The sequence below is a fragment of the Aquarana catesbeiana genome, linkage group LG07 (genome assembly GCF_042186555.1).
Source record: "Aquarana catesbeiana isolate 2022-GZ linkage group LG07, ASM4218655v1, whole genome shotgun sequence".
Lineage (NCBI taxonomy): Eukaryota > Metazoa > Chordata > Amphibia > Anura > Ranidae > Aquarana > Aquarana catesbeiana.
The window spans coordinates 140,385,983-140,408,495 of NC_133330.1; the positions used below are offsets into that span (position 1 = coordinate 140,385,983).

The following is a 22,513-nucleotide window of genomic DNA, read 5'->3' on the forward strand; positions in this document are numbered from 1 at the left end:
GCCCTTCTCTGAAATCCATGATTTCGTCCACCCTCCACTCCAAATCACTCCCAAAGTTAGAGTCCCCTGTCAGCTTCACAAACAACAGTTCCAAGCCGCCGTAGCTTAAGCCTTCCGTTGGGCTGTCATCCACTATCCAGGGACATGCTTGGGATACATGCCACCGGAGGGCTCTGTGACTCTCATCCAGCTTTATCTCTGCCCAGACCAGCCTGCTTAATTCAGCTGTCTGCTTCTTGTGTGGTTTTTCTCCCAAAAACCGCACCCGCAGTCCGTACTGCGACCAGTACCTTTCCTCAATGGAGGGGAGAACTTTTCCCTGGTGTCGCTGCTCACGGGCTAGCGCTTCCTTCCAGAGTTTGCAGCGAATAGAATCACACCATCCCAGCAGGACCTGCTCTAATACTGGTCCTCTGTGCTGTATCTGCATCTCTCGCAACCTCCTTCTGAATTCCTCATCCATGGCGGCTGGTATCTGTACCTCTCCTCTCCTCTCCTGCTATCTAAACCTTGGATCCAGATGGAAGTTTGGATGTCCCAGACTGCAGGAAGCTTTCCCGCTGCTTGCCACCAATGTCACGGAACGTCCCACACTCCGCTTGAGTGCTTCCGTCATATACCACTTCCTCCCAGTCTGTATACAGATATCAGATATTCCAACCTCTCTGAGCACAAAACAAGGCGACACTTGCTTGTTGCTATCATGAACTCACTTTATTTAGAATCAAAATTACAAGACTTTATATGCCGTTGGAACCTCCTCTAACAATACAACTGTAACCTAATTAACATGAGCTAATTAACTAATCCTTTATACAGCCTAGGTGATTGAGACATGACCTTTTGCCCAGACTGAGTTAATTATCACAAGACACCTTCTCACAATAGCAGCAGCTCCAATAGGAGTCGTCCCGTCTCCTACATTGTATAGAGGACAATGTGATCAGCTCATTCAATTAACATAAACACAGGTAGTTGGAGTGATGACACCAGCATCTTCTCACAGGATGTGTCCCAACAGTATAATTCAGTCTTATTATTCTAATATTGCATATAGAGGGTTCCCAGAGTCTGTGTGTTTTGGGGGGACATGGAGCTGAATCCAAAGTAACACCAACCCCAGGGTCCCCAGGCATACAGCTCACAGAGAGTACCATTCCCCCAAATGCTAGGGCCCATAATCAAAAGGCAACAGGCCCGCACCCAGTCCTCTCCAACAGCCTCTGTCCCAGCCAGGTCCGTCACAGAGAATGTATGATACACCAGCAATGTTAGGGTCAATGTTAAGGCCCATACACATGATCGGACTTTTTGACAACTGAAGTAAACCGATATAATAATTATTATATTTGTGTATTAATTTGTCTTGTCCCTATAATTAGTTAATCTATCAAACTATGAGCACATGTTATTGTTAATATCACAATAATACCAGGTTAGCTATGAAACCAAACACACGGTGCTGCCAGTAAAAACAATATCTTGTTTATTTCCCAGGGAATTAGGAAACCAACATAAAAGTATTAAAAGGCATTACAATGTTACATAGCTTACAATCAGAACACAATACACTAAACAGCATATCTCTACAACATATAACAACAATGAAATATCAAAGATACTTATCACACATGGTTTCATCTGCTGGTTGTGGATGATAAAAGGGCCCAAGCCCTCAGTCAGAGTGAAGTCCCAAGATGGCAGAGGGACAACCTCATGGCAGGCTTTTCAGCAACAAAGAGACAGAACAATTGCCTGTGTGCCCCTTTCATTCAAACATACACGCCCACTCGTAGCCATCCCCATTTGCCTTTCATCCAATAGATATTGCCGAGTGGTATTCCTTCAAATGTCTGCCCATTCTCCAGGAAGCATGCTGTATTGTCCACTAGGGGCAGCTCCATTAGCCCTGTGCCTTCTCAGCTAGCTCTTATTCTCTTTGAAGCCTGTAATCACACATGTCACAGCAGGTGGGCTAGAGACAAGCCCTTTTGCTATGCAGATTCTGTTTGGGGCCACATTCCTCTGTACTTTTTAAAACTGTGGGACTGCAAGTCTCAGCATGTCTGATCTCAGTTGTAAGAACAGATGTGTGGAAACTTTAGACATAAAACATTAGACCATGTTGACTTCCAACATAAGCCGCTAAAGGGCGCATATCACCCTTCCTCAGACACGGCTCCCATTGAACAGTCCAGAAATGTTTTCTCCCCAACATGTGTTTTCAAGCCAGTACCTATAGAATAGTCCTTAACTGTCTTAACGTGTTGTGTTTTTTAACATGTGCAGAAATAGCTCCTATGGAACAGTCCATAATGGTTTCACCGTGTTGCGCTTCTCAACATATGCTTCAGAATCAGCTCCTATGGAATAGTCCATAAGTGTCCTAACGTGCTGTGTTTTCCAACACGTGCCGCTTTGCTACTGGGTGACACACCTAATCATTCTTCCTTGACAGCTTCCATGTCACCATTCTGTATCTTCTTCTTTCTGACATCTTCATGAAGGGGTATAATACAGGCAAGGGGTGTCCATACATTCACCATTCACCAGCACACACTCAGAGCAGCATCTTAACCAGCTTTCAGATATAGAGTCTCGAGGAGGGCCTTTCGCCCATGTTACAAGCCTAAAATCCAACTTTATCCCACTATACCATGACATGAATCAACCCATCATCATAATATATACATATGTGTCCCATCCAATTATGCATCCCGCTCCCAACCTCCTATAACTCCTCACTGTAGATACGGGTCGGGATTAGGCAGGCTTGCTCACAATGGCCTTTCCTACCACACTTTTGGCATGTCAGCGGTATTGCAGGGCTCTGACTTGGCAGCAAGGTCTCTAACTTGTACACAGAGACCCTACCGTCAGTTTGTCCCTCAACTTGCATAGCTAAATGGGAGACCCTTCTATATAAATATTGAGTCTAACAACACATATTAATCTGCAACAATGACAAAACCCACACAATTCCATCCCTGTGCCTGGATTTAAGAGACCATGCCCAGGGTATACCATGCACCTCTACCTATGGTTAGGTTCAAGGAACCATCTAGTTCCATGACTAACGTTACATCAGTATTCTTTAGGACAAAGAAACAAACTCTCCTATGTCCCAAATAATACACCGGTGTTCCCTTCCCCGCAATGTTCTCCCCATCCAGAACACAGAGTGAGGAATCTTCCCAACATTTCTCGTTCACCACCATGTATTGACCTGGCTTACAAAGGACTTAATGGTCATGCTTCCGACCAAGGGAAGTATCAACCTGCCTCCAGCTTCCATCTTCTCTGATCATATGTGGGCAACAGCCTCAAATGCAGCAAGATAGAATCCCCAGTCAGTAAGCCCATTGATGCCACCAAATATACAGACCGAGTCTGCACTTCTGTACAGCACAACACCTTTCACAATTCAAACTGGTACAGCCCATCCAGGCATTCGACCACCACTTTGGATCATTGTAAGCGACATGTTTTGACCTTACTGAGCGGTGATGCTAACTCATCAGGCCTCTGTCCCTCATATAGAGACTGTAGAGACTATATAGAGACTGTACAATCAGCTCAATGCTGGTTGACACTTCCACCTGCCACTGCGTGCACGCCAGAGCCAATGACAGATTTCTGCTCGCTTGCTACGTTTATTTACAGTTCCTTCCTTGGAACCCAGGAACTTAGTATTCCTGGCTTCTGCAACTCTGACCAAACTATCAAAACAACCATGACCTCTTTATGCTGAACCCACTCTAAAATGGATCCCCATGGTATGATCAAAATTTAAAAAAAAGGAACGTCAATGCTGACTCTCAAAATTCTTAATTTAAACACTAAAAAAAACAATGCATTTATCTATCTTTAAGATCTATGCACTAACTTCCCTTTCAGGTGGACAAAGGCTAAACCTTTTTGAATTTCTTTCCAACTGAATGAACATAAAAACAAATAACAAAAAAAAAAAACGAACTTCGGCGGCTAGACTGGCTTCCTACCAGCTCTTGTTTTAAATAACCAAAATGTATTCGGCTGGAGGACATATTCACATGACCATCTATTCAGCTGCTAATTGACGGAATAGCCAATTACCCCCCCTTTCAGGTGGACTAAACAATAATTTTTCCACCTGAACAAACAAAAATAAAATGGATGACTAAACAAATACCAAAAATATATATAAAAAAAATAATAATAATAACAAAAAAGAAATTAAAATTCTGGCCATTATCACACAAAAACATGACAAGACAACCACCATAAAACAATGACAAACACTCAACTTTTAACTAAAGACATCCATGACATAAAAAATTAGACCATGTTGACTTCCAACAACAACAAACATGCAAATTAGCTGTTTTAAAGCAGTGTTCCCCTTAAAAAAAAAAAAAAAAATTAAAAGTCAGCAGCTACAAATACTGCAACTGCTGACTTTTAATAATCGGACACTTACCTGTACCGCGGGCCAGCGATGCGGGGAACGAAGCCCTGCTTGTCTCCCCCTCTGCTCATTGGCGCCTGCATTTTAACTGTGGGCATCCGGCTGTAGCTTCACAGCCAGGCACCCACTGCGCATGCGCAAGCCGCGCCGTGACTGGCCGTGCAATCATCTGGGACCTGCCATGTGTCCCAGATGATTGACAGAGGGAGGGGAAAGAGGCGATTTCCCTACCTGCGCCGAGGGAAGTGACGTCAGGAGCCCTGGCGCAGAAGGAGGCAGACTACGAGGGACCCCCTAGCAACAGGCATTTACAGGTGAGTAAAAAAAAATTTTCTCAATGTTTTTTTTTTTATTTTTTTTAAGCACATTAATTTTTTTGGAGGGGGAGGAACTCCACTTTAAAGCAAGACATTGAAAAAATAAAGTTTCCTCTAGGTGGGATATTTAGAAAGGGATAAATAGTGCAATGAGGTATGAGAGTAGTGTAAAAAGTATATAAATTTTTATTAAGAAACATAGGTTTAAAATAATGAGCACATATATACACTATACATATCACAAAATATCATGAATGAATACTGGACAGGACTAATCATATAATAACATTACAAAAAAACACAGCTAGTAAATCGCAAAGATCTGTTATGTTGGAGGTGAGCACAACAGAAAAGACCCAACGCGTTTCGAAAATGCTATTTCTTCATTAGGGGTGTATGCGATTTTATCGCAGAACCTACAACCGCCTGCAATTTAAACAAAATACACACATATTAGATACATAATATTGATTAAACACAAACTAATTGGTACGTGTGTGATCACATCGTACTTTGTGTTTTAGTGTGTTTAGACACTGACTGTATGAACTGTGTAGTACTAGAGTGGATTTTCTGTCCAGATTTTGACGTTTAAAAGCAGTTTAAATGTTGCAGCTGTCAGCCTGTGGGGCCCAGAGCCCGATGGGGTGAGTAAATGCACCAGCGCAAATAGATGGGTCCAATGGTGGCACGAGGGGAAACATGGGCAGAGTCCCACACAAAGGACAAACCAGACTGGCCCTCCGAAATGTATCCCTTACTGAAAAAAAAAAAAAAAAAAAAAAAAGAGAGGGACAGAAAAAGGACAGGTATTAAATGGATTGCTAGAGTTGTAAACTCCCCCCACACACTCACATGAGACCACCCACTGTAAAAAGTTTGCATATACATGAAGGAAGGTGCGCGTACATCCAAATAGGTGCATGCACATAAACATGCATGTCTAACAGATGCACATGTGTGCATCTACACAGTTGAAAAAACAGCTTAGTGGAGTGGTCTACCCACCATGGATACATCCCCTCTGTAATACATATCAGGGGGAGATGAGCATGCGTGCATCCATGCGCATACAGGCACGCACACATGCATGCACACATGCATATGTGCATGCATGTGCATCCAAACAGCTTGAATAATACGTTTAATGCCAATATAAATGTAAATGTAAAGGAATATAACTTGCCTAGGGGCGGTCGGAGTGGAGAAGGAGGAAAAGATACCAGAGCCAAGGCAAACGAGGATCTATACCTCCACAGATCCTTGAATCAGGAGACCAAAGGTGGCGCCCAAGAGGTTAATCTGTAACAGTGAACAGAAGGTAGGACATCAAAGGGCAGCAATCAATAGGGCTAGTCCTGGGGGCGCATCAGGCATCATAACTGAGCGTTATCAAAGTAAGGACATGGAGACTGTAAAGAGTATCCAGGGTGCAGGAGCAAGGAGGTATTACCTGATACTTGTACGGGCTCTATGGCGATGGATCCTCACCAGTGTCCACCCTCACAGCAAGCAGACAGCAGCTGGAGGGTGGAGGGATTTGAAATAGGCATGCAGTGATTGGTCTATTTCCAATCACTCAGGCCATGTTCGGAGGGGCGGGGCTAGCCGAGAACTTCACCCGGGAAAAAAAAAAAAAGGGGAGACAGACAGAGAAAGGACAGGTGTTAAATGGATTGCTAGAGTTGTAAACTCCCTCCCCACACACTCACATGAGACCATCCGCTGTAAAGAGTTTGCATATACATGAAGGAAGGTGCGCGTACATCCAAATAGGTGCATGCACACAAACATGCATACGTGCATGTCTAACAGATGCACATGTGTGCATCTACACAGTTGAAAAAACAGCTTAGTGGAGTGGTCTACCCACCATGGAAACATCCCCTCTGTAATACATATCAGGGGAGGATGAGCATGCGTGCATCCATGCGCATACAGGCACGCACACATGCATGCACACATGCATGCATGCGCATCCAAACAGTTTGAATAATACGTTTAATGCCAATGTAAATGTAGAGGAATATAGCTTGCCTAGGGGCGGTCGGAGTAGAGAGGGAGGAAAGGATACCAGAGCCAAGGCAAATGAGGATGCATACCTCAACAGATCCCTGAATCAAGAGACCAAAGGTAGCGCCCAAGAGGTTGATCTGTAATAGTGAACAGAAGGTAGGACATCAAAGGGCAGCAATCAATAGGGCTAGTCCTGGGGGCGCATCAGGCATCATAACTGAGCGCTATCAAAGTAAGGACATGGAGACTGTAAAAAGTATCCAGGGTGCAGGAGCAAGGAGGTATTACCTGATACTTGTACGGGGTCTATGGCGATGGATCCTCACCAGTGTCCACCCTCACAGCGAGCAGACATCAACTGGAGGGTGGAGGGATTTGAAATAGTCTGAGTGATTGGAAACAGACCAATCACTGCACGCCTATGTTCGGAGGGGCAGGACTAGCCGGAAACGTCCCCCGGGACGGCGGCGTGCAGACGACGCCTCCAGACAGCACCAGGGGGCATGTGGTGAATGACGCACTGCTACCAGAGGCTGCAGTGACGTCAAGCCCTGGAGTGCCCTGTGTGACAGGGAAAGCCTAGTGAGTCAAGCTGCATCGCCACGCGTCGTCTTCCCGCGGCGCACTAGACACAGAACGTACAGTCCCCGGAGGGGACGGCGGTATCCTGTCAACAAAGGGAGGCCACCCATGCCAAACGGCATTGGGCGGCCCCCGTGCGCCGAGTGTGGGACCCCAACCACCAAGGACCCAATGCGCAGCTGCATGAACATCCCGCCAAGCATGGGGGGGACACACAAACTGATCAAATGGTGCACTGATCTGAGGGACATCACTGTTGAGAGGGGGAACAGCATTTCTAGTAAATCTTAACCATGTATCCATGTTTACCATGTACCAAAATACACTGAGAACTGAAATAATGACAACAATAATAATAACAATAATAATAAACAACATAATCATGCAGTTAACATTAGTTTTTAGTGCATATCTACGCCCGAAGGAACAGTATGTATATCTATTCTAAACGATACATTAGGTTAGAATAGAATTGGTATCATAATGGACATAATTTGCATTGTTAACAGTACATTGAGTTGAAGTAAAATATATCTCATAATCAAGAGATTACCAAAAGTAAGGTTATTTTTACAAAACCCAAACAAGCATATGAGATTACTGAGGATATAGTACATAGAGAACACAATAAGTGACAATTTTTTATATAATGACTTAAAATTGTCTAATATGCACAGAGTTAACATTTATCAGTCGGCATATATAAGTTTAGATTTAAAAGGAAGGGAGAAAGACGTAATGATGGAAAAGATATTGAGATGTTCAATGATAATAATATGACTAGAGACCAGAGGAGCTTGATCCATACAGTATTTATAGATCAGAGGGTTCTGAGATATCAGGTTGGGTCTGGTGGTTCCCATTCTGACCCTCCAGAGGAGAAACCCTCGAGAAAGGGCCTGTAGGAAATTGACCCATTTAAACCTGGTGGCGAGGTGGCGTTTAGATGGAAAATTCACCTCTGCTCTCGTTGGAGCAGGGTTTTGTTCCAATCACCACCTCGCATCCCAGGATGGACACGATCCAGGATCACAAAAGAGACCTTAGGACAGATACCATCATGGACATTTGTGACGTGTCGTCCCAGGGGGGGGCTGGGATTACACGTCCGCATGGATGCAAGATGACGATAGGCACATCTCCAGAATTCTTGGGTGGTTTTGCCAACATAAAAGCGGGCGCACTCACATAAAAGAAGATAAACCACACCGGGCGTACTACAATTTGCAAAATGTCTAGGTGAGAATTTTTCACCATTAGGCAGTAGTAAGTTTTTTGAGGTGTTCATAAAACGACAGTAACCACAACCCCCACATGTAAAGGAGCCAAAAAGTTTACAAGGATCCTTGCGGCCCCCTTCTTTAAACTCACTAGCCACCAATTGGTCCCGGAGTGATCTTGCCCTTCTGAAGGTAAACGAGGGCACATTTGGGACAAACGGGCCTACATTTGGGTCCATTGTTAGGACATGCCAATATTTGTTTACAATTGCTTTGATTTTTTTATGCTGATTAGAGAATCCTGTGATGATTGATATTGGATTCTCTTTTTGAGTTTTCGATGATGGATTATACAGTAAGTCTTGCCGGGTCTTTTTACATGCCCTGTTGTATGCTTTTTTCAAGCATGACTTAGAATAACCTCGATTTTGAAGTCTCATCCTTAGTGCATCAGCTTCTTTCTTGAATGTAATGCTATCCGAACAGTTCCTTCTGATCCTTCAGTATTGGCTGTAGGGGATGGAATTTGTGAGTGCCCGAGGGTGAAAACTGCTTGCATGTAGAATTGAGTTACCCGCTGTTGGCTTTCTATAGAGACTAGTACTTAGAAAGCCGTTCGCATCTTTGTGTATGGTCACATCAAGGAAGGTGATACTCGAGGTGTCATGGGTCATGGTAAACTTAAGGTTAAACTCGTTATGGTTGAGTTCCACCAGGAATTTGTCTAGTAGCTCGACAGATGTGTCCCATATCAGGAACACATCGTCGATATAGCGCATCCACAGCACTATATGCTCCATAAAGGGGGCAAGATTGTCGTCTTGATTCAACGCCAGCTCCCACTCCCCCAGGTACAGATTGGCGTACGATGGGGCGCATGAAGTCCCCATCGCAACACTCTGCACCTGGAGGTAGTGGGAGCCATTAAAGACAAAGTGATTATGATGAAGAATATATTCTAGTGCTCCCAGGACAAAGTCCTTAGTGGGTTGATTGACTGCATTGTCCCGCGACAAGATGTGTCGGATACAAAGGAGCCCTTTATCGTGTGGGATACTGCTATATAGTGCTTCCACATCGATTGCTACTAGAGATGATGATGGAGATATGCACATGCCATCGATGTTTTGAAGTAATTTCAAGGTGTCTTGTATGAAGCTAGGAAGTTCAGCCACATACGGACGGAGATATCCATCTACGTATTCACTCAATTTTTCAGAAATTGAACCGTTGCCCGATCTGATTGGTCTACCGGACGGTTTCTGTAGGCTCTTGTGTAATTTTAGGTAGGCAATAAAAAGTTGGTATGCGTGGGTTCTTTGTTCTTATATATTCCCATTCATTTTTACTGAGTATATTCGAAGCCATGGCCTTATCTACTAGGTCGTAGAATTTTTGGTTAAACTTTGTGATTTTACTCTCTGATATCTTCTGGTACCACGTTTTGTTGTTAAGGATTTTGTTGCACATGTCAACATAAAAGGCATTGTCCATGATCACTATATTTCCACCTTTATCGGATGGTTTAATGGTAATGGATGTATTGCTAGATAGTGATTTTAGTGCATCTCTTTCTATTTTGGATAAGTTATCCTGATCGGAGTATGAGGTCTTGATCTTACATATTGCACTATACGTCAATTTGATGAAAGCTAAAACATTTGCATTGGTGCCTAGTGGTGGAAATTTATTAGACTTCTTTTTCAATAAGGGCCTCGGGGTTGCAATAGGTTCAGTTTTGTCGTGTCGCCCAAGAAGTTGTTCAAGGTTAATTTGATCAATCAGATCTGGGGGGTCGTTTTCTTCGAGAAGGTCTATGAGACTTTAAAGCAACATCCGACCGTGTGTACGCTCCATCGGACAAACTTTTTCGGTTTTCATCGGACAAATGTTGGCTGTGCGAACAGACAAAGCTTGGCGGCAACAAAAGTCCTACGTCGGCAAGTCCGATCGTGTGTACACAAAACCATCGGACTTTAGTACAAACACGCATGTTCAGAACCAATGCAAAAGATCAGACAACAATACAAAAGTTGACCAAAGGGTGGCGTCAGAGAATTGAACGTCCTCTTTTGAAGTGTCGTCAGTACGTTGAAACATCACTACGTTTGTGTTTGTTGCCTAAAAAGTCCTGCCATGTGTATGCAATACAAGTTCACGGCTAACGCCCTTTGGACAGAAATCCACGGAAAGTTTGTCTAAAGTCCGATCGTGTGTACGAGGCTTTATCCAAAGGCCGTTTGTGAATAACAAATGATGATTTATCCAGGATTTTCTTGGGTTTGTGTTAGATGTGTATAAAGAAAATTGGCAGCCACTCAGATAAATTTATAAGTAGCAAAAGGAAAGGTGCAAATGAGCATGACAATACACAGAGAATTTTCCAATAATAAGCCGCGCTGTAAACTAAACAAGTGATACATATAATATAGTGACTTTGTACAAACTTAAACAAAGAAATATGGTTAATCAAATAGTGAAGAATTAAAAGTCCATTCAAATTGATAATCAATGTCCTTGGTGCAATTATCACACACAACATAAAAGAAAAGGATCTGTCTTCCACCTCCACACAGACTGCTGCTTATCAACTCGTATGGATCTCCTAATTATAGGAGATCATATGCACCTATGGCTTAATACCCAGCCTTTTCAGGGGTTGGTGGTTCAATCAGGAGGTTAGTGGCAGATATTTCCCATAAAAAAATCATAACAATCATAAAAAGAAGGCTTCCATAGCGTAAAACCATACGGTATTTATTTTATAAAAAGATAAAAGATATTGCACTTACATTTCAGTAATAACATCATATACAAAGTATATGCTGCAAGGCAAAGTAAAAAGTGAAGCTGGCTGGCTCTCTGTAACAGTCCGTGGTTCCGGGACTTCCATGTATAGCGGTGACGTCAGCACTTTGCGCCTCCCTACGCGTTTCGTCACACCTGATATCATTGTGGGGCTACGAAATGCATAGGGAGGAGTGATGTGCTAATGTCAACGCAACATCGGGCATCAGATCATCCGTCTGCAGAGCAGGCGCTGGAACAGCAGGCCGGGCGTCAGGAACTGAATCACCGGGCCAGACATCGGCTCATCAGACTGGACAGCAGGCATTGGAACATCAGGCCGGGCAGTGGGCACTGGAACAGCAGGCTGGACAACGGGCACTGGAACAGCAGGCCGGGCGTCAGGAACTGGATCATCAGGCCAGACATTGGATCATCAGACTGGACAGCAGGCATTGGAACATCAGGCTGGGCAGTGGGCACTAGAACCGCAGGCTGGACAGCGGGCACTGGAACATCAGACCGGGGGTCAGGAACTGGATCATCAAGCCAAACATCGGGCATGGGATCATCAGGCTGGACAAAGGGCACTGGAACATGAGGCTGGGCATCAGGAACTGGATCATCGAGCTGGGCATCAGGCATCAGGCCATCAGGGAAACGGGCACCGGCACTTCAGGCTGGGAAACGGGCACCGGAACTTCCGGCTGGCCAGTGGGCACCGGAACTTCAGGATGGACCGTGGGCACTGGAAAATCAGGCGGGGCCTTGGGCACTGGAAAATCAGGCTGGACTGTGGACATCAGGCTGGACATCAGGCTGAAACGTGGGCGCAGAACATCAGGCGGGGCAGATCGGCTGGCGTGGAAGCAAACTGGAGCAGATCAGCTGGCGTGGAGGCATACTGGAGAAAATTGGCTGTTGTGGAGGCAGGCTGGAGCAGATCGGCTGGTGTGGAGGCAGGCTGGAGCAGATCGGCTGGTGCGGAAACAGGCTGGAGCAGATCGGCTAGTGTGGAGGCAGGCTGGAGCAGATCGGTGGGCGTGGATGCAGGCTGGAGCAGAAAGGCTGGTGCGGAGGCAGGCTGGAGCAGATTGGCTGGTGTGGAGGCTGGGATAATGGCAGGATTGTATGGGTTGAGAAAAACTTCTGTTTCTTCTTTGGTTTAGCCACTGAAGTTCTGCAAGTGACTGCAGAGCTGTAAGTAGGGGATGCAGATGATTGAAGAGAATGGCTGGAATACGGTAAGGAAGATGGAGCAGTGGCTAGGGGGAATTTTTGTGTGATTGTTGCAGGCAGCAGAGAAGAGGCAGATGGATTAAAGGCAGGATAGGTGCAGCAAGTGGAAACAGGATACTGATACTTAGTTGGTAGCAGGGTATATTGGGCTGACACTGGGGTTGCCATGGGTGATGGAGAGAGAGACATTTGAGCGGGCAAGTGTCTGGCAGCAGGAATAGGTTTTTGCAAGCTGACTGAGGCTGAGTGCAATATATTTGACCATGCTTGTAGTAATGACTGAACAAAATTCAGTTTACATACTGCCTGTCTGACAAGAGAATGCACTGCGTTAACACAATCCACTAGCACCTGTTGGGAACATACTGAATAGTGTTTAAAGAAATACGCAGAGTCATCCTCGAAAAGCCACACTAATGATTCTACCTGAGCCATACTGAAGGGGGGAGAAAAGTCATCACTGCCTTTAGGAATACTGGACAAAGCTAACTCTGCACACATCTGAATCAGAGGCTGAACGTTTTCAAACAGCATATGGCCCTGATCAACTAGAGAATGGGCCAGTCAGATACTAGCTGGTCACTGGCCCATTCTTTCAATATCTGGCGGCAGTATTCCCCATCCTCTGTCACCAGCAGAGAATAATAAGTAACTTCCTACAGTACATCCACCAGCAGGAAAAGCTGCACAGGTCATTCAGGCTCGTTGGACACTTCTCTATCTTCCAAGTTGCTAATATCCTATGCTGCAACTGCTGTGCCATCACAGACCCTCCTAAACCCAGCACACCAATACACCCTAAAAATTGCTCGACTTTATCCTGTTGTTCTCGAGTCCCACAACACAAGTCCTCTGGATGCCAAGCCTTCACCTGGACTGAACCCATTTTCTAATCCATTCTCTCCTCCAACATCTAAACACCAGGTATCAGTTGCCACCACCTCCAACAAAAGAACATCTGTCACTACAAGCCCTGAAGGAACTGTTATGTACTTAGCAAGGTCCAATGTATCAAAGCGGAGTTCTAGCCTGTATTAAAAAAAAAATTAAAGTCAGCAGCTACAAATACTGTAGCTGCTGACTTTTAATATAAGGACACTTACTAAGGGAAACAGGAAGTGAAGCCTTGTGGCTTCACAGCCTGTCTCCTACTGCGCATGTGCGAGTCTCGCTGCGCTTTCTGAATGGTCCCGCTGTCTTCTGGGACCTCCCAGGAGGCAGCAGGGGGAGGAGGAGGGGCCGTAAATGCTATAGGTTGCTGCGGTGCCCTTACATGGAAGTGGTAGCGAGTACCTGTTTTTGACAGGTATCTGCTCCCCCCTCCCCCGAAAAGGTGCCAAATGTGGCACTGAAGGGGAGAGGAAGCAGATAAGCGGAGCTTCCACTTTTGGGTGGAACTTCCCTTTTAATACAGGCTTCTTAAAGTTCAAAGATGGAGATCCATGTCCAGTCAGTAGCTTAGGGCCTTTGCATACCAACTATACAAGAACTTGATTTGTTAATCAGAAGGTCCTCAGTCATTGGACTGTTTTACAAGACTTAAAGCTGTTTACATCCACAAACCAAAGTCAGTATCCCGCAATAAGGGGCAGGGGCAGCTTGGCGGTGCTGCATATACTGTGTGTATTTTGTATTGTGCCCATAGTTACACTTTGCCTACCTTCACACCCCTAAAAAACTAAAAAGTTGATGTACTTTCCTCAAACTCAGTTGGATAATAATGTAGACATGTGCAGAATGGAAAAATTTGCTTTATTTTTGATAGATTCATTAAGTTACTAATTTTGTTTTGTTTATTTTATTTCGGAATTTGTTTTGTTTCCTTTAATTTCGCTTGGTTTATAAATTTTCTAGCGAATTCAAAATTTTCTGAACCATTCAACTGTGGATTCGTCAACAACTGATCGACCGATTCAATTCTTGTTAAGAATAGCTGGTTGTTAAGGATCAGGCCGGGAAGCCGGTTGCCACATCCTTAACAACCGATGACTAATCAGTAAATGTAAACAAGTGAAAATTAAGAAAAAAAAAACAGCGTGGGGCTCCCCCTCAATCCATATGGGGCCCTTCGACTGATGTAGATCCATCGTCAATCATGACGCCCGCTTCACCGCTGGACCCAAAAAAAAAAGAACCTCCGGTCTTGTGGAAGGCTCCCTGCTGACTGCCTGCTCCTCCGCCTGATATTTTTTAAATAGCTAAGGATGGAGTCACCCAATGACATCAGTGTTTGACCCTCTTGTGACATCACTGACTGGGGCATGCTGGGCTGATGACATCACAAGGGGGCGGTGTCAACCATTGACGCCATCGGGGAAGCCCTAGGCATCAGACTGGTCGTGCAGCCACTCACTTCTAAAGTTATTGTCTGCAGACACTTACACCACCCTCTCTCCCAGTGATCTCCTTTCACTGGGGGACCCAACACCATCTCTGACCAGACAGTGCTTAGACCAGACAGTGACAGTAATATCTTCTCACCCCCCATTAGGAGCGATATACTCTCCATGTTTCAACAGCTGACAGGATATTCTATGGCATTTGACATCAGTGGTGCCATACTATAAGTGGTAGGATGCCCTTTGTGTTCTGTCCTGGGTCCTGGACTTGTGTGTTTCTCAGTGATGAGCGTTGGCTCACGGAGCTGATTCCTGCCGGAAAACCATTCATTCCCATTTTTCTTGGAGCTGGATGCTACCCGATGTTGGCTTAGAAATAACACGATAATCATATACCTCACCATCAGCCCCTGAAGAAGAGGTTTCAACATTTATAACCTTGAAACGCGTCGGGCCTCTATTTTCAGCCCCCCCCGCTGAAATAGTTTGTGTGGGGTTATTTGCATTATTGTAAACAGATATGTATACTCCTTTTTGTTACCATCTGAATTTGCTGGCATCCACCTCTTTTAATTCTATTTTTGTCATGTTTTAACTTTTGATAATAAAATTATATACTTTTTTGATATATCATTGTTCAAGGACTCTTGCCTTATAAAGTCCCACTAGAGGAAATCTCCCATTGTGTAGTCTTATAGGGATGCGGGCAAGGTGTCTTCTTCCACAAGGTCGCCGTCACTACCACTGTGTATTGACGCCATTGGGTGACTCTGCCCCTTAGCTATTTAAGAAATGTCAGCCGAAGGAGCAGGCAGTCGGCAGGGAGCCTTCGACGAGAAAGGAAGTTTTTTTTTTCATTTTTCCGGTCCAGCGGGTGGCGTAATTGTTGATGGATCTACATCGAGAGGCATTGTTTTTGATTTTTTGATAAAGGGATTGTCAAACATTTGTGTAATGTTTTTATTCACTTTTTATACTTTTTTTGGTTGAATGGGTAGGGGTACTATGAACCCCATACTCGTTCACATGGGGGGTGGGATCTGGGGGTTAAAGGGAGCTTCCAGATTCTGATAAACCCCCTGCCCGCAGACCCCCACAACCACAGCTCAGGTTTGTGGGGAAGAAGCCCTTGCCCCCATCAACATGGGGACAAGGTGCTTTGGGGTTTGCTGTCCCAAAGCACCCCCCATGTTGAGGGCATGTGACCTGGTATGGCCTGCCGGGTTGCATGCTCGGATAAGGGTCGGGTTTGGATTGTGGGCGGGACCCCAAGCTGTTTTTTTTTTCTATTGCCGGCATTCTTTTGTGTACATTTCAGCTCTCAGTTTGAAATTAGTTACTATTTCATTCAGGGAGTCGGATACATCAGAATCTCCGAATAACCACATTTTTGTCAGAATTTATATTCAGCCCAAAACGAATTGTGCATGTTTATAATATTGCTGCTGCCTAAATATAATTACAAAATTAATATCCTTCCTAATGTTTTTCTCTTCCCAACCCACCCAAGTCATGTACATTTTCCTTAGCTGGCACAGCTCAAGGTAGTCTTTTTGAGTTGCTTCAAGCTTCCTTTTAGGGATGAGCACACAACGAAAATTATGAGGTGTTCGCGGCAAATTCAAAAGCTTCGGAACACCGTTAAAGTCTATAGGACATTAACATGAAAAAACAAAAGTGCTCATTCTAAAGACTTATATGCAATTTATTGCCATAAAAAGTGTTTGGGGACCTGGATCCTGCCCCAGGGTACATGTATCAATGCAAAATAAAGTTTTAAAAACTAAAGTTTTTTTGGGAGCAGTGACTTTAATAATGCTTAAAGTGAAACAATAAAAATGAAATATTCCTTTAAATATCATGCCTGGGAGGTGTCTATAGTATGCCTGTAAAGTGGCACAGTTTTCCCGTGTTTAGAACAGTACCACAGCAAAATTATATTTCTAAAGGAAAAAAGTCATTTAAAACTGCTTGCGGCTGTAATGAATTGTCAAGTCTCGGCAATATAGATAAAAATCATTGAAAAAAACGGCAATGGTTCCCCCCCAGTCCATTACCAGGCCCTTTGAGTCTGGTATGAATATTAAGGGGAACCCCGAACCAAAAAGAAAAAAAAAAAAATTGCGTGGGCCCCCCCCCCAATCCATACCAGGCCCTTCAGGTCTGGTATGGATATTAAAGGAAACCTTGTGCCACATTAAAAAAAAAAAATGGCGTAGGGGTCCCCCCAAAATCCATACCAGACCTGAAGGGTCTGGTATGGATTTTAAGGGGAACCCTGTGCCAAAATAAAAAAAATGGTGTAGGGGTCCCCCCAAAATCCTGCAGGTTGCAGGAAAAGAGGAGGGGACAAGAGAGCGCTCCCCCCTCCTGAACCATACCAGGCCACATGCCCCAAAAACTTAAAAACTTGCATATAAGCCTTTAAAATGAGCACTTTTGATTTTTCATGTTCGTGTCCCATAGACTTTAACGGTGTTCGCCAAATTTTTTGCCTGTTCATAAGTTCTGTTGCAAACCGAACCGGGTGGTGTTCGGCTCATCCTTACTTCTTTTACATTTCAATTGACATATACAGAGTGATGTAGTCTTCTACCATGTTAACCACCAATTGCTGCAGGAAGTTTATAGTTTAATTGGCTAACTTACATTAATAATAATGCAAGCTTTTGGAAACCTTGTTAGGTTCTTTCTCAGGCAAGTGTAATGCCTGAGGGAAGAATATAAGGAAGGTCCCAAAAGCTTTCACTGATTTCCTGATAGTTCTGAGGGCTAGCCCTCTCCCTTCCTCCTCAAATTGGTCAACCTTGGGGCAGAGGTGGAGATTGACTATGAATGTTCCTTATGCCGCGTACACATGAGCGGACTTTATGGCAGACTTTGTCCGGCGGACTTTTCAACGGACTTTACAACGGACTTTCTAAATGAACGGACTTGCCTACACACGATCAACCAAAATCCGACAGATTCGTACGTGATGACGTACGACCAGACTAAAATAAGAAAGTTCATAGCCAGTAGCCAATAGCTGACCTAGTGTCGTTTTTTGTCCGTCGGACTAGCATACATACGAGCTGACTTTTCGACCGGACTCGAGTCCGTCAAAAAGATTTGAAACATGTTTCATTTCTAGGTCCATTGAACTTTTGGGAAAAAAAAGTCCGCTGGAGCCCACACACGATCGAATTGTCCGACGGACACAGGTCCGCAGGACCAAGTATGCCATAAAGTCCGGTCGTGTGTACGCGGCATTAGTGTTTGAATATTATGTCATGAGGTAGCTAGTTTTTTAAGAGACCTATAAATACCCAAAGCTAACTTTTTTATTTTTTTTTTGCTTTGAATTAAGTAGGGAACAGTCAAAACCTCTGTCAAATCTGTGTCTCATTAGGGAAATTTCCCTTCACTTCTGTCCTCAAGATATGACAGAAAGTGAGAGGAAAGCTCTCCAAAGTAGGGCAAATATGATAGATAGTTGTTACCAAAACTAAATGGAAGGTGTTCTGTCTATTCTAGTCTTGGTGACAACTCAAAATTTCAGATGTTTTCTCACAATGGTCACCAGGACAAGTATAGATAGTGAATATTCCCAAAAGGGACACAGACAGCAATCAAAACCTGATAGAAATTTTACCAATCCCCTACTCTATTCAAAACTTCAAAAACGTTTTGGATACACTTAAAGCAACCCTGTACAAAATTAAATTGAGCCCAGCTTGCTAAAAAAAAAAAAAATACGCATGTCCTAATATCTGCCACATTGCTGATCTCTAGAGCTTCTCCCTGACACAGGCCTTCTATGTGTGCCCTGCTGGAAGAGACACCTGTAACAGTTGGAAATCAGCAATGTGAATAAGTTTTAAGATTCAGGTTGCTGGAAAAATGTCTATCTTCACTTACATGCTCAGCTAACTTTAAGTTGTTCCGCTTACTGACAAGGTCACTTTAACTCCTTTATATTACAGGAAAAAACAGCAGTACATCGATAGTCTAGCTAGTTCTGAATTTTTCAGACATTTGGATCTTCATAGGTTCAGACTTGACTCCCAGCCTTTCAGAATGGTCTTCTCATCCCTAATCATGAATTACTACTTTACTTTGCAATTTACAACATACAAATATTTTAAATATTTTTCTTTAAGGTCATTATATTGAAAGATTTGAAACATGATGGAAATTTCACGGAAAATCAGAAAATGGATCTAAATAAAGTAAGACCTGTTTGTTATGTGTTTGTTATTTGTGCCTGCAAAGATTAGTCTTCAGTTTTAGGCCCCTTTCACACAGGGCGGATTCTGTTTGCACCCACCTGTCCATCGAAATACATGGACTTTCCGATCAGGTCTGCCTAAAAAAGTAACAGGTGGACATGATCAATATGCCCGTGTGAAAGAAGACTTTACTGTGTAAATATACAGCTCATACTGTATATATGATCACAGAAATGCAGCTATATTATAGAGTATCTGGTAACTGATTTATGAAGTCTGGGAAATAGGAACCAATCTGGGTTTAGCTTTTTTGTTTTTAGGTCTGTGCAGGGCAAACTACTTGCTACTATGGACAACAGTTTGTTTGATCGGGAATGTTTTTCAGCAATAAAAGTATGCAATAATTAAAATACATGAGTAAAGAAAAAAAGAAGTATAAAAACAAAATTCTTTTTATGGTATTACTTTGTAGCAGATACAGTATTACTGCAAAGGAGTAGGTTGCTTGTATGAAAGCTTAAAACATAAAATTCATAATGATGCAAGAAAAACAGAGGCCACAGATCTCATTCTAAAAATTTTAGTTACCTGGCTGTTCTGCTAAACACACTGGCAGCTCTGATAAGTGTATTCTGACAGCAGAGATGTCTCCCCTCCTCAAAACATAATAGCTCAGTAGGAGTGATTCCCCCTCCACATCAAATGTGTGGTTGGAGGAATTGGGTCACTTTATTTGCTCAACCCACTGGTTGAACAAAAAATACTTACTAATTAGACATGTGCAGAATGGAAACATTTGTTTCGTTTTGTATAGATTCTTTATGTTACTAATTTCATTTTGTTGATTCGTTTCGGAATTTGTTTAGTTTAGTTTAATTCTGTTTTGTTTCATTTCATTTTCTAACGAATTCCAAATTTTCAGAATGATAATAATTTGGCTCGGTCAAAAAATTATCGACTGATTCGAATTCTGTGTGAAGAATAGCTGGTCGTTAAAGCGGACTTTTTTTTTTATCCTGCAAGGTAAAGCCATAATGTGCTAGTATGCATTGCATACTAGCACATTTTGTTAAACTTACCTTAAAACAAAGCTCTCCTACGCCAAGATGTCAGAGCTGGAGGCTGCTTCCATCTTCACCCGACTTGCTTCCGCCCAGTCACAGAGCCGAAGTCCGCGATGACATCACTCCCGCGTATTCGCGCTGGAGCCACCGGTCATGGCAAAGGGCTCTGAAGGAACGGCACTGGTGAGGACTTTTTCTTCAGAGCGCATGCGCCAGTGATGTCACTGTCTGCACGTACAGTAAATATCTCCTAAACGGTGCATGTTTAGGATATATTTACACTACCTATAGGTAAGCCTTATTATAGGCTTACCTATAGGTAAGCCTTATTATAGGATTACCTGTAGGTAAAAGTCAGGGATGGGAGGTAACTTCCACTTTAAGGAGCGGGCCGGCCGCCACGTCCTTAACAACTGATGGCAGAAAAAAGTCAGAAAAAAACAGTGTGGGCCCCCCCAATCCATACCAGGCCCTTTGGGTCTGGTATAGATTCTAAGGGGAACCTCATGCCATAATTTAAAAAAAAAATAGCGTGGGGTCCCCACAAAATCCATACCAGACCCTTATCCGAGTATGGTAAGGTCAGGAAAGGGGAGGGATGAGTGAGTGTCCCCCCCGAACCATACCAGGCCACATTCCCTCAACATGGGAGGGGTGCTTTGGGGCGAGGGGCTCAAGGGCCTCTTCCCCACAACCCTGGACTGTGGGGTTTGCGGGTGAAGGGGCTTATCGAAATCTGGAAGCCCCCTTTAACAAGGGGACCCCAGATCCCAGCCTTCCCATGTGAATGAGTATGGGTTACATAGTACCCCTACCCATTCACCAAAAAAGTGTAAAAAGTAAATAGACAGTACACAAGTTTTTGATGAGTCCTTTATTAAAAAATAAAAAAACAATGTCCTCCGATGTAGGTCCATCCTCAATCACACCGCACTGCCGGACCCAAACAGAGAAAAAAACCTCCGGCCTCATTGAAGGCTCCCCACCGACTGCCTGTTCCTCCGCCTGACATTTCTTAAATAGGTAAGGGGCAGAATCACCTCATGACGTCAGTAGATGCTCCTGCCCCCTTGTGCAATCACTGCCTGGGGCATGCTGGGTCGATGATGTCACAAGGGGGTGGGGTCACCCGCTGACATCATTGGGTGACTCCCCCCTTACCTATTAAAGAAATGTCAGACGGAGGAGCAGGCAGTCAGTGGGGAGCCTTCGACGAGCCTGGAGGCTTTTTTTTTTCTTTTTTCAGGTCCAGCGTTGCAGTAAGCAGTATGATTGAAGATGGAGCTACATCAGTGGACGTTGTTTTTAATTTTTTAATAAAGGAATTGTCAAAAACTTGTGTTCCCAACCTTGTAGGAGCAGTTTGGGGATGGCCCTTTCTTGTTCCAAAATGACTATGCACCAGTGCACAAAGCAAGGTCCATAAAGACATGGATCAGCGAGTTTAGGGTGCAGGAACTTGACTGGCCTGACCTCAACCCGATAGAACACCTTTGGGATGAATTAGAACAGAGACTGCGAGCCAGGCCTTCTTGTCCAACATCAGTGCTTGACCTAACAAATGTGCTTCTGGAAGAATAGTCAAACATTCCCATAGACACCAGTAGCGATCCATCCATTAGGGGCGCAGGGACGCCACCCCCCCAATCCATGCACCCTGCCCCTTATCTACTGTACATGCAGGGTGCCGGACCCATGGATTCCAATAGTAGCTCTAATTTAAAAAAGGGTGGGCTCCGGGCGCAGAGCACTGTGCCCTGAGCCCACCCAGTTGTGCGACAGTAGCAAATTAATATTCCCTATTGTCTCCCTGATTCTCCTCCTGGCCAATCATGAAGCGGGTGAAACCCAATTGGCCGAGAGGAGAAGCAATCGTATTGGCCGCCATGCCGAGGGAAGGATAAGGGAAGCTGCCAGGGAGGAAGCTGCAGGAAGGAGCCGAAACTGCCCGCAACCTAAATGGGGTAAGTGCGGGACTGACCGGGGTGGGGGGTGGTGGTGTAACTGTCTTGTTTTGCGCCCCCCCAAAATATAGAGCATATATATATATATATATATATATATATATATATATATATATATATATACATATGCCACAGATTGACACACTCCTAAACCCTGTAAAAAGCCTTCCCAGAAGAGTTGAAGTTGTTATAGCTGCAAAGGGTGGGCCAACTCAATATTGAATCCTACGGACTAAGACTCGGATGCCATTAACCACTTGCCGCCGCCAACCATCAAATGACGGCTGAGCGGTGCGGCTCTCGTTCTGGGTTGACGTCATATTACGG

At 44.1% G+C, this 22,513-nt stretch overlaps 1 protein-coding gene across 1 annotated transcript in view; it reads left to right on the forward strand.

The window, feature by feature from the left end:
* GUCY2C (guanylate cyclase 2C) overlaps positions 1–22,513 on the forward strand; it is a 1,918,134-nt gene that overhangs the window by 1,087,169 nt on the left and 808,452 nt on the right. The window contains exon 14 of the mRNA XM_073591935.1: positions 19,090–19,158. Coding sequence (XP_073448036.1) covers positions 19,090–19,158 — 69 coding nt within the window. The remainder of the gene's footprint in view (positions 1–19,089; positions 19,159–22,513) is intronic.